Below are 12,776 nucleotides of genomic sequence, written 5' to 3' on the forward strand. Positions count from 1 at the left end.
TCCATGAGATTTGGTGCATTTGTACCATTTGTGTGAACTACTATAGCCCGGAAAACACATCTTGTTGTATGAAATTGTAACTTGTTCTAATTGTATTGTTTGAGACAAGGATAGCAAGCACACCCAAATGGTTTCAAAGACTTGTAGTCAAGTTCCTTATGATATATTAGAGACTAAGGACTCTTATTTTGAGTGACTACTAAGGGTAGCTTGTTTATAAGGTACACTAAAATTAAGAAGGCTTCCCACCAATAGTTCAAAGGCATTTGAGCTTGAGCAAGCATGGTCAATCCAAACTCAACAATGTGCCTATGCTTTCTCTCAGCTCTGCCATTTTGCTGAGATATATAGGGACAAGACATTCTAAATTATATACTTGTATCTATTGTCAATATTTGTACAGGTTTATACTCACCACCACCACCACATTGGATTCCTTAATTTTCTTATTAAATTGATTTTTATACCAAGTTTTTGAATTAAATGAAAGCTTGCATCATTTCATATTTTTGTTTCAATGGATAAATCCATGTAAATATACTAAAATCATCAATAAAATGAACATAATTTTTGAAACCAGAAGATGATATTATTGGTGCAGGACCCCATACATCAGTGTGAATCATTTCAAGGATTTCCTGAGCATGAGAGGAAGAGGTTTTAAAAGGGGAAAATGCATTTTTCCATATTGACATGCCTCACAAAAGCTGAAATGATCACTAGGTGACAGTTTCACGTTACAACTTTTTAAGACTCTATCTAAAACTTTATTGTTTGGGTTATCAAGTTTCCCATGCCAACTCTCCTTGACAGAAACATAAGCACTTGAATCCTTTTCAATCCATAAGAGATGGTACAAGCAATCTTTAAGTGTCCTTATTAATATTTCCTTCCTTGTCGACCCTTCCTTCATGAAATAACACTTTTCATTAAACTCAACAAGAATGATATTGCCAGCAGCAAGTTTAGACGCACTTAATAGGTTTTTGGTAATATTAGGCACATATCAGATATCATGTAGATTAAGTGACTTAATTTTTAAAGAACCAGTGGCCACAATTTTCAATTTCTCACCATTTCCAACAACTAGTGAATTCTTACCATGGTGCTCAGTCAAGTCCTGAAGCTTGTCAGTTTGATGTGTCACATGATTACTTTCACCGCTATCAAAGTACCAATCATAGTCTTGGACAGAGTTTTGAGAAGCCAGGAAGGAATTATGAGATTCTTGCTTGTCATTTCCTGTTGAATAGTTAGATCTTGAGTAGTTTTTGTCAAACCTATAAAAGCAGTCAACTGTTGTGTGATTCCCCTTGACGCAAACTTGGCATTGTGTCTTGGATGATCGACCTCTTCCTCTGCCTCCTCTCCAACCCCTGAAGTTAGAACCTCTCCAATTTTTGTTTGAATTGAACCTACTACCTATGTGGTTATATTTGTTGCCATCATTTTAAGTTGAATTGAGGGTTAGGTTGGGGAAGTTATCCAGTTGCTCAATTCTACTTTCAGAGGAAGAGTGTAATTTGAGTGTAATTTGATAAGATAGTTTGACAACTACAAAATTATATTCAAAATCCAAATCATTCAGAGTTTGAATGATTAGATCAGAAGTTGAAATTGGATTGCCTGCAAGTTTGAGCTTATCAGCCAGGTTCTTCATCTTGATCAAATAACCTTCCATTTTCACTTCTCCTTTTCTGGTGCTATGGAACTCAGATTTGAGATAAGTAACTTGTGACCTTGTGTGAGTACCAACTAGACTTTGAGCTTCCTCTCAAAGTTTCATTGAGGTTTCATAGTGTAATAATTGTGTTGCTATGCTAGCAGTCATTGAATTTCTCAATCATCCAAGGAGTTATTGATCATATGCTTGCCAATCTTCAAACTCAGGATTAAATATTTTTTTGCTTGAGTCCGCAGCAGTGATGAATTCTTCAGGACACTCCTTCTTCCCTAACATGTAACCATCGATCCTTGCACATCTAATTATAAGCAACACCATTAATTTCCATAGTGGATAGCTGTCTCTGTCCAACTTAATAGAAACAATGGATGGGAGATCATTCTTGTGGTTTGAATTTGTAGTGGATACAAGGTTTGTATTGGATCTAGGGCCTTCAAGAATTAAGAGCTCTTATGCCAAAATAGAAAATTGTGTAATTGCATATTGATTCTGTTGCATAATTTGATGGACATGTACACATATATACAATGATAGCTTGGTCAACAAAATCCAAGAATCAAACTAATAATAATGTTTATATCCCAACCTAAAAACTATTAATGTTAGGCTAATAATGACATGTTAATTACACTGAAATACATTCAATTACATTATGATATGACCCAAATATCAAGGAATTATGTCTAATTTATTAGAGTATTATTTTCTAAATTTTGTTTTCAAGTTATTTTTATTAACTTTATAATTTATTAAAGTATTATTTTCTAAATTTTGTTTTCAAATTGTTTTTATTAATTTTATAATTTATTAGAGTATTATTTAATAGTTAGTTGGGGTTGATAAATATATCAATACTGATTGAACACAATTTGGATAATGTATTCTGAATCCCTATAATTAACACTGTAGAATTAATATAAATAATAGATAGTATAGAATATCCGTCTAAAAAGAATTAATATATAAATAATAGAGTAAAAAAAGTAAAATAATGGAGTCTGTGTTTAATAAAAACATTTCTATAAAAATATATATACACTTGCATTTTATCATATTATCATTTTTCATGACATATATTTAAAAAACGTGCAATGTTATTTTTTGTGCGTTTGTTTATGTGGAGATAAAGATTCAACTTTTCAATAAATAAATAAAATACAACTTTTTGCATATGATAAAGAATAATTTGCACTTAAATGCATGTTAAAATATAAATAAGAAAATTTTAATAAAAACAAGAAATTGACATGGGAATATCCTTACCTTTTTTTAAAGGTTACTTTACCTCTAACCAAAAACGAAATATTACCATATTGAGCCCCACATCAAGAGTATTAGAACCATAATTTCCATTAAATTGCTTTATCACACACACAAAAAGCTTAATTAATATGTCACTTTTTGTCTCACCAAAGTGTTTCATATTTGTCACGCTTAAGTAAAGTAATATAATGGTCACTTAGCTTTGAAGCCAAGGAGAATTCAATGGTTACTTGCTTGCCATGCAAAGTTTTACATCTTCTTGGTAAAGTTCATATTTCTCATGTTCTTGCCTTTTAATTTTCATCATCAATGTTTTTGGATCAATTTCAAGAAATGGCTAGTTTTTTGAATTTTGATCATGTAACATGTTAATTCCCTCGGTTCTTTTTTATAGGTATGTTACAATACTTCACTTCATTTTGTTACTTATGATTATGCTCTATTGATAGAATCTGATGATCAGATTCTACTTCATTCTATCTTCTTTTTACCAATTTAAAATATGAAACTTAACCTTATTCCATTCAATTTCGCTCCGTTTCATCGTATTTCATTAATCCAAACATATAGTCTTATCTATCTAAGAGCTTTTCCTACAAAAATCTCTAAAACCCTTCATCCAACTAGGAATCAGAATTTTAAACAAGTTTCATCATGTTTGGATGAACGGTGAGTTGTGTCTCAACGTGATTCTGTCAATCTCATTGCAAATCCATACATAAAATCTAAATATAAGATTGAGAATTAAGTTAACTAATGTTTTGCAACATTATTCAGACAGATAAAAGTTAAGTCAGTTCGTGGAAAAACTTGCAAGTTAAGAAACAATTGGACAGAAGGGGAAGAAGAATGGCATCTCTCATACCTGGAGTTCTGCTAAAGCTTCTCCAAACAATGAACTCAAACGTTAAAGTTCGCGGCGAACACCGTTCAGTCCTTCTGCAAGTAATCAGTATCGTGCCTGCGTTATCCGGGTCTGAATTATGGCCTAACCAAGGTTTCTTCATAAAAGTCTCGGATTCTTCTCATTCAACCTATGTCTCACTCTCAAAACAAGACAATGAGCTTATTCTGAATAATAAGTTGCAGCTTGGACAATATTTCTACGTGGATCGGATTGAGCCCGGTACACCCGTCCCAGTTCTTGTCGCGGTTAGGCCTATTCCTGGTAGACACCCTTTTGAAGGCAATCCTAAGGATTTAATGCAAATGTTGGAGTCATCAGAAGGAGGTAAAGCACTTCCTGATAACAACTGTTCGAAATCCGCGGATATAATAGAAGCCAAAGAGAATACAAATTCAAGACAGAAGATTGTTATTAAAGAAGAAAAAGTCGGTGTTGCATCACGGTACATGAAGGGTGTTCTAAATCCAAATACAAAAACGAATGTGACAGATACTAACGTAGGAAGCAAAGGAAATGATTCCGAGAATGGCGTAGATGGTAAGAAATCGGGATCTATAAAAGGAAAGCAACAAGAGATTCAAGGTCAGGTATGATTCTTGATCTATAGTCGCTATAGCGCGCTATCGACAACCTGGTTTACAACTGAATAAAAATATAAACTAGAAATTAAAGGAAAAAAATCAAGTTTAAGGAAAGAAAGCGATAATGATGATTGATTTTAGCATGACAGGTACTCTCAACGACCTCAACTCGTACGCGATTTGAAGTACTTTCAACGAAACAAGACACTGATCAATCAAACATTCATGAAACAATCATGCAGCCTTCTAAAAGCACTTCTATCAAGCGCAGTTCTACTAAACAGGAAAATTTGAACTCGAATTTTTTGTCCAATACTCAAGATAAAAGCAATTACACCGAAGCGATTTCTTGGTCCACTTTGCCAGCCAAGCTTTTAAGGCCTGGAAAGGTGAATTAAATTTAACTCTCTTCCTCTTTTCAGTGATTTCTTCACTCAACTAACTCAAATGAGGTAAATTAGACTATCATTCTCGCTTAACCGCGATATTTTCATTTTATAAGGGTATTCTTAGAAGGAAACAACTAGCTTCTCAAGTTGTAATAGAAGCTCAAAAAGAAGCATCTGAAGCAGCAAAGATAGTCAAGTGCTTAAGGTATGCAAATGTTAAGAGTCTCACTTCGACAATATATGTTCTGTTTTTATAACTAAGGGCAATTTTCACTTTTCACCTTATAAATTGGTTCTGTAAGGATGAGGTAGGCCCAACCACAATGCTTACATCCTCTTGTGCTTTTCTATCTTTGCTTTTTCAGTATGTTTGCAAATATATGCTCTTCTGCCGCATCAGAGAACCCGCACATCACACTGGACAAGTTTTTCGCACTTCAACAGCTCATGGACAAGCCAAACGGTACAACTCAGTCGAAAGCCAAATCGCTTCAATCACATAGCATCCAATCTCCTACAGAAAAACATAAATATAGCAGAAAATCAGGTTTAGTGCCTGCTAAACACACTTCGAAGTCCCCAAAACCTGTAACCGAATTATCAGTGACCGAAAAACAAGAATGGGCCAAAGAGAATGGTATGAAACAGATCAATGAGCTCAACGATGTCTTTATGAGTGAAACAAGATCATGGTTCATTAAGTACTTGGAAAAGACATTGGATGCAGGATTTTCAAGGGTCTTCCAAGAGAAGGAGAAGGAAAGTAAGTCTATTGGAGGACGAGAAACGGCGCACGCTAACCACATAGCGGTGACATTGTCCCACCTTAAGCATGCAAATGAGTGGCTAGAAAAACTGAGAAGCAGTTTAAACTCAGAAAATGAAGGACTGGTGGAGACTATTGACAGATTGAAGCAGAAAATTTATTCTTCCTTACTTGTACATGTTGATTCTGCTGCATTTGCTTTGGAAAACCGAGCTTGAGTCTTGGACAAGAAACTGTTTTAAAAGAACATACTATAATGCTATTTATAGGTTAAATTATATGTGCAAAATGATCTATGTGCGATGTTATTTATTTATTTATACATAAAAATAGATAAGGAGATCTCTCTCGCTCGAGGGATTAATACATACAGTTGTGTGTAGTTTCTATAAAAAAAACAAATAAATAAGGAGAGGGAGGTTTTGAAGTAAAATTACATTTCCCCATAAAAATCATGTGTAAATGTATGCAAAATTGACATTTCAAATTAAATGTGTGTCGAAGCACCACACCAACCAGATACTTTTGATTGTCGTTTCTATTTTATCAAATTATTATTAAAGTTCATAAGTCAATGTTATTGTCGATCTGTGTGTTGCATATGATGAAATATGGTTTTCTGAATGATACATGTTTTAGTTCGACCACATCGATCTCGGCCGAACATCAAGAAAGAGTCTCACTCCTTCCAGAATCTTCTCAGCACGTGAAGATTATCATCTTAATGATCACGAGAGATCTCAACTGCAAGTACATCCAATGACTCTCTACAAATTACGACTGACTAATAGTAAGTTAGTTATTTCTTCTCTACTGTATATAGAGAAAGTTCTAAATTGAGGTAACAAGTTTCAAATTCAATTTTACTTCACTCTTCTTCCTCACATATTGACGATTGGAACAAAACTTTTCAAGAAAGATGAAAGACAGAGAAGAAAAAGAGAAAAGAAATTTGAATTATGAAAATTAGGATTGAATAAAGTTATGTGTTTACATCATACAAAGCCCTTTATATAGGCAACTGAAGCCCGGACCCAAACTACACAAATCGACCCAAATCCAAAACCTACAAAATATAAAATATAAAATTACGTTACATTTCGACACTACTATATGTTGTATTCGACTATGTCGAATACAACAGACTACGACAACTTCGAATAGCTGCTTTGATCTAGTCAAATGATATCTCTAATCAAAACTTTGAATTACAACTTCTAACACACCCTCTAATTCATGTTCTCGAGACTTCTCATCCCGATACATTTCTTCAACTCGTCGAACCTAACTTTCTTAAGGGGTTTGGTGAGTATGTCAGCTAGTTTCACTTCTGTCTTGCAATGCTCAAGTTCAAGCTTGATCCCTCAGAAAATTATATCTCCTATCTATATGTTTACTTCGACCATGACACACTAGATGATTCTCCAAGTCGATGGATGACTTGTTGTCGACAAATAGTTTCATTTTCCTAGGTTCCATTATCTTGAGCAACATCTTTATCCATGCTGCTTGGCATGTTGCATATGATGCAACTACGAACTCAGCTTCACACAATGATAAAGCCACAATGATTTTCTTCCTTGAGATCCATGAGATATGAGCGCATTCGATCATGAATATGTATCATGCGGTACTCTTTTGTTCGGCTTGATCTCCAGTGAAATCTGAATCAGTGTAGCCATATACTTCTACATCTATGCAGGTCTTTGTCTTCCTCGACATCAGCACACGATGATCAACCGTACCCTTTATGTATCTCAACACCCTCTTAACTACAGTGAGATGACATTCTTGAGGTTTCGCCATGAACCTACTTAACAATATGACACTTTGACAAATGTCTGGCCTGATATTGTAAAGATACCTCAAGGATCCAATGATTTGTTTGTACAATGTCACACTTACAAACTCATCATTTGTATCTTTCCTCAACTTTGCTCCAGTTTCTAATAGTGCAACAGCTGCATCACAATTGCTCATCTTGAATCTCTTCAAGATATCTCGGACATACTTCTTTTGGTGTAGGAACACTCCTTCACACGTGTCTTTGAACTACACCCCTAAGAAATATGACAAATTCTCTAGGTCAGACATTTCAAACTCTTGCATCAACTTCGACTTTAATTTTCTTATCTCGACTTCATTTACACCTATAATCAATAAATCGTCTAAATACATGAATATGATGATTCGACTGACCATGTTTGCATCATTGACATACACTCCATGTTCAGAGACACACTTTGTGAAACCTTCTTCGATCAAAAAGCTATCTATTCTCTTATTCCAATCTCGTGGAGCTTTCTTCAAACCATAAAGAGCCTTCCTCAATCTATAAACCTTCGACTCCTGCCCTTTGATTTCGAATCTTGGTGGTTGAATAACATAGACTTCTTCTTTCAGAGGTCCATCCAAAAATTCCGATTTTACATCCAATTGATGTATCTTCCACCCTCTGTATGATGTTGTTGATTAACAATTCTTATTATCTCCAGCCTTGCAACTAGTGCATACACTTCGTCGAAATCAATACCAGCTTTTTATAGAAAACCTCTTTCCAGTAGTCTTTCCTTATGCTTGGGAATTTCTCCATTCAACTTTTGTTTCATCTTGTAACCCCACTTCACATTAATTGCCTTCTTGACTGACTTTTCGACAAGCTCCCAGGTCTTGTTCTTCTCGATTAACCTGAGTTTTTCTTTCATGGCTGGTAACCAATTCGAATTGTTCATGACTTGATCCAAATTAATTGGTTCTGCTTCAGCCATCATCATCGCTTCTTCTATTAAGTCACCATCTTCATAGACTGCATGATCTAGAAATATCTAATATACAACTATCCTTGTTGACTAAGTTCTTGTTCTAGTCAATCTTCTAACGTTTTACTCAGGTGGCTCTTCATTTCGGTTAGTTGGGACTTCAGTTTGTTAATCTTCTTCAAACGCAGTTATCAATGTATCTGACTCCTATCAAACTGACCCTTGAATCCAATCTCACCCTTTTCTTTCATCCACTAAAACATCTCGATTGATCACAAGTTTATCATCGTTTGGTGAATACAGCTTGTATGCACCAGTCGAGTGATAACCTATGAGCACCATAGTCCGACTTCGATCATTTAGTTTCTTCCTCAATTGTTCAGGTACATGCCTGGAGCGCATTGATCCAAAAAATCTAAGAGGACTAACATTCGGCTTCTCACCTGTCCAAGCTTCATAAGGAGTCTTCTTGACCATCTTCTTGGTTGGACATCTTTTTAACATGTATATTATTGTCGAAACTGCTTCAGCCCAAAATGTTTTTGGCATATCTTTAGCTTTCAACATGCTCCTAGTCATGTTCAGTATACTCCGATTCTTCGTCTTAGCTATGCCATTATGCTGAGGTGTAATGACCTTATGCTCTATACCTTCCTCATTGCAAAATCTATAAAATTCTCGTGAAGTGTATTCACCACCACCCTCAGTTCTCAATTTCTTCAACTTGCATCCACTTTGATTTTCGACATGCAATTTGAAATTCTTGAACCATGTGAATACCTCACTCTTCCTTTCAATAATATAAATCCAAATATATCTAGTGAATTCATCTATAAAGGTTAGGAGGTAGTAGTTACTTCCATTCGACATCACATCAAATGGTCCACACACATCAGAGTGAACTAACTCTAGCTTATCCTTTGACCTCATTGGCAAGTCATGCTTGGATACTTTCCTAGCATGCTTTGCTTTGCAACATTCCTCACACACCTGACTTGATTCCTTCACCTGAGGTAAGGCATACACCATCTTCTTCTGGTTAAGCATACCTAAACTTCTGAAGTTTAGATGTCCATACCTATGATGCCACAACCAATTCTTGTCTTCTTCTATAGTCGAAACAAGACATTTGTGATTAACTCGGTTGATCTCTACTTTGAAGGCCCTAATGTCTTCCAAGGTGTGCCTTCATAATCAACTTTCCATCACTATGATACACCTTTATATGATTCTTTTATATATTCATGTTGTACCCTTTTGCAAGTAATTGATCTACACTTATCAAGTCACTTGTCATCGATGGTACATACAACACATCAGTGGTGTTGGCTTTTCGACCATCCTTCCTGACAACATAAATATCTCCTTTTTACCTGATGTGATGTGCCTTCCATATGAAAACTTTATAATTTTCTCGAGTGATTTATCTCGCTTGGTAAACTAGGTTTTATTCCCAGTCATGTAGTTATTGCATCTTGAATACAGGTACCACATGTTGATTTGCTCAGTGTTCGAATGAGTGTTAACCATGAGTAGCACTTCATCACTATCTTTTGCCCATTCTTCCTTCTTTCTTCGACAGTCTCAAAGATAATGACCAAATCCTTGATAGTTGTAACATTGTACCTCCTTCATGTCAACTTTCTTCCCATAATACTTGTTGGCCATGCCTTTTATGATCGAATCACAATGATTCTTTGAGTTATTGCATGATTTCTCATCATTAGCAAGATTCTTACCCTTTTCTTTCCCAGATTTCTTGATGAATCTTGCTTGTAGTTCTTGTTCATCCACCTTCTCCTTTTTTGAGTTCCTCTTCTTCAGCCTCATCTCATGAGCCTCTAATGAAGCTTGAAGTTCTTCTAACTTCATCTCATCTAGGTTCTTGGACTTTTCAATTGACACTATAACGTAATCAAACTTTGCAGCCATAGATCTCAAAACTTTTTAAATTTTCTGTAAATCGTTGATTGATTCACCACACGACTTCATCTGGTTCGTTAGCAATACCACACATTAAATATGTTATGAGACTGATTCATCTTCCTTCATTTGAGTCATCTCGAATTTCTTTCTCAACGTCTGTAACTTCACCCTTTTCATTTTTTCATCTCTGCCGTAAAAGATTTTCAACTTGTCCCACGCTCCTTTCGTTGTTTCTTCTTCAATAACCTTCTCAAACACATTAGAATACACACACTAGTGAATCAATATCATATATTTTTCAGCTTTCTTTCTTTGTTCCTTATGTGCAGCTTGTTGAGCATCATCTGCATTCGCTTCCAATGTCGGTACTCCATCGTTCACGATTTCAGACACATCTTGAAATCTGAAGATGACCTTCATCTGCACAACCCAGTTGTCATACCCTAAATTTTACCTTGGGTTTTTCAGCTACATCAGCATAACGTAATCATTTCATTTTGATCATGCATGTTTTATCAGTCAAAATCATTCATCAAGGTTTAAATGAAAATTCAGGAGTTCTGGCATTTTATCTGGTCTTGATGATATTCATTTAGTCATATGTTGATTAAGAAGTCAAAAATCTTATCTTCTCAAATCTCAGAAGGTAACAATCAAGAATATTATCGTCATCTGAATCTTTGTATGGTCTTAATTGTAATTGAGAATCATAAGTAAATGGTCCAAAAGTGATTCATTTGCATCTGATTGTCTATTCACAGTTTCTTGATCATTAAATCAATGCATTCACCAGACATATGCATTATATAGTCATCATAACATGAATTTCGTTCTGCATAATGCTTAAAATATCAACCGGAATAAATTTTCGGATCTACTGACATACCGGTTGAATCAATTCTCAAACGTACGTAAACTTAGCGGGCGAAAAAACTTAAAGATCGAGCTTGAAAACGTTTGTTTTATTAATCTATGGTTCGCATAGTTTAACCTGACGTGCTCGTTTTATTTTTTCGACTGCTTTTTTTGGTCATATTTTGATCAGCCTGAGCCTTTTAACCGGACATTTTTTATTTCAAAATTCGATCAAAACCTTGTTAAAACAAGATTTGGTTCTGCATATGGCCTTTAATTTTGATGATAACAATGAATTGTTTCTTAGAGAACAAGTGTGTACGCTAATGGTTTTGTTATCTAGTGTGTAGCTTTTGCTAATAGGTTCTAACTCTGAAGCAATGACGTGTAACATCATCAGATTCTGGAATCAACACACTCTAACTCTAAAGAGATAAAAGTGCTTTACAAGATGCTGTCAAGTTATAGAAAGGTCTTAGAAAATGGTTATGATGAACATTAGTGCTAAATCTTCTGACTGTGACTCTGATTGTTAGAGCCTCTGAAGGTTTGTCTGCCTTCAAGATTCTGCACTCAAGTTCTAAAGACTCTGAAGAACAATATCTGAAGACTCTGAAGAACAATATCATCAGATTCTGGAATCAACACACTCTAACTCTAAAGAGATAAAAGTGTTTTACAAGATGCTGTCAAGTTATAGAAAGGTCTTAGAAAATGGTTATGATGAATATTAGTGCTAAATCTTATGACTGTGACTCTGATTGTTAGAGCCTCTGAAGGTTTGTCTGCCTTCAAGATTCTGCACTCAAGTTCTAAAGACTCTGAAGAACAATATCTGAAGACTCTGAAGAACAATATCATCAGATTCTGGAATCAACACACTCTAACTCTAAAGAGATAAAAGTGTTTTACAAGATGCTGTCAAGTTATAGAAAGGTCTTAGAAAATGGTTATGATGAATATTAGTGCTAAATCTTATGACTGTGACTCTGATTGTTAGAGCCTCTGAAGGTTTGTCTGCCTTCAAGATTCTGCACTCAAGTTCTGAAGACTCTGAAGAACAATATCTGAAGACTCTGAAGACCAGGTTCTGAGGAACTGTGTCAAGACTCTAAAGACCAAGGTTCTAAAGATTCTCTCAACTTGTCTCTTGATCCTTCTAAGCATGCTTCAACATCATTTTATCATAAGCCTCTAAAGATTAGAAGATAAGATCAAAAGGTTTTGCATTAGGAAAATAGTACATAGTACAAAATCATATTTCCTTCACTATCCTGATTTTGTGGGCTAAGGACTATACTATTGTACCATTTTTCTGCTTGTATGCAAACCATTATGAAAGAGACAGTTTCATTTTAGCATTCCAACTCTACCCTCAAGAAATCTTTTTCTTTGCCTATATAAAGGAGACTTGAAAATGTTGCCAATTCACGCTACTGAAAAACGCTTACGCTATTGAACATACACAAGCTCTTAGTAAACATTATTTTATGTGTATATTCTTTGTAAACACACAAGAGTTTTTGCTCATTACTGTGTGAGATATATTCATTGTATTAACTTGTGTTAATATGGTTTTTAGAAGCATTCTTTGTAAGCACAACTTGTAAATCTCAAATCAGTTTGAGTGGTTTCCTTGAGTGACT

General features: G+C 35.0%; 1 protein-coding gene across 3 annotated transcripts; it reads left to right on the plus strand.

The window, feature by feature from the left end:
• Positions 1 to 3,059: 3,059 nt before the first annotated feature.
• On the plus strand, positions 3,060 to 6,112 carry LOC127130795 (uncharacterized). Of its 3 annotated transcripts, none has more exons than XM_051059766.1 (5): positions 3,060 to 3,209; positions 3,725 to 4,441; positions 4,585 to 4,824; positions 4,938 to 5,029; positions 5,190 to 6,112. In XM_051059766.1, exons 2-5 carry the CDS (start codon positions 3,797 to 3,799, stop codon positions 5,806 to 5,808), a joined length of 1,596 nt encoding a protein of 531 aa, XP_050915723.1. In that variant the 5' UTR covers positions 3,060 to 3,209; positions 3,725 to 3,796; the 3' UTR covers positions 5,809 to 6,112. The 3 variants fall into 3 exon arrangements, with proteins under 3 accessions (XP_050915723.1, XP_050915719.1, XP_050915728.1); XM_051059762.1 differs by having other exon boundaries at positions 3,091 to 3,341; XM_051059771.1 differs by lacking the exon at positions 3,060 to 3,209 and adding an exon at positions 3,361 to 3,616.
• The last annotated feature ends 6,664 nt before the right edge of the window (positions 6,113 to 12,776 follow it).

This window comes from Lathyrus oleraceus, chromosome 1 (assembly GCF_024323335.1).
Source record: "Lathyrus oleraceus cultivar Zhongwan6 chromosome 1, CAAS_Psat_ZW6_1.0, whole genome shotgun sequence".
Classification (NCBI taxonomy): domain Eukaryota; kingdom Viridiplantae; phylum Streptophyta; class Magnoliopsida; order Fabales; family Fabaceae; genus Lathyrus; species Lathyrus oleraceus.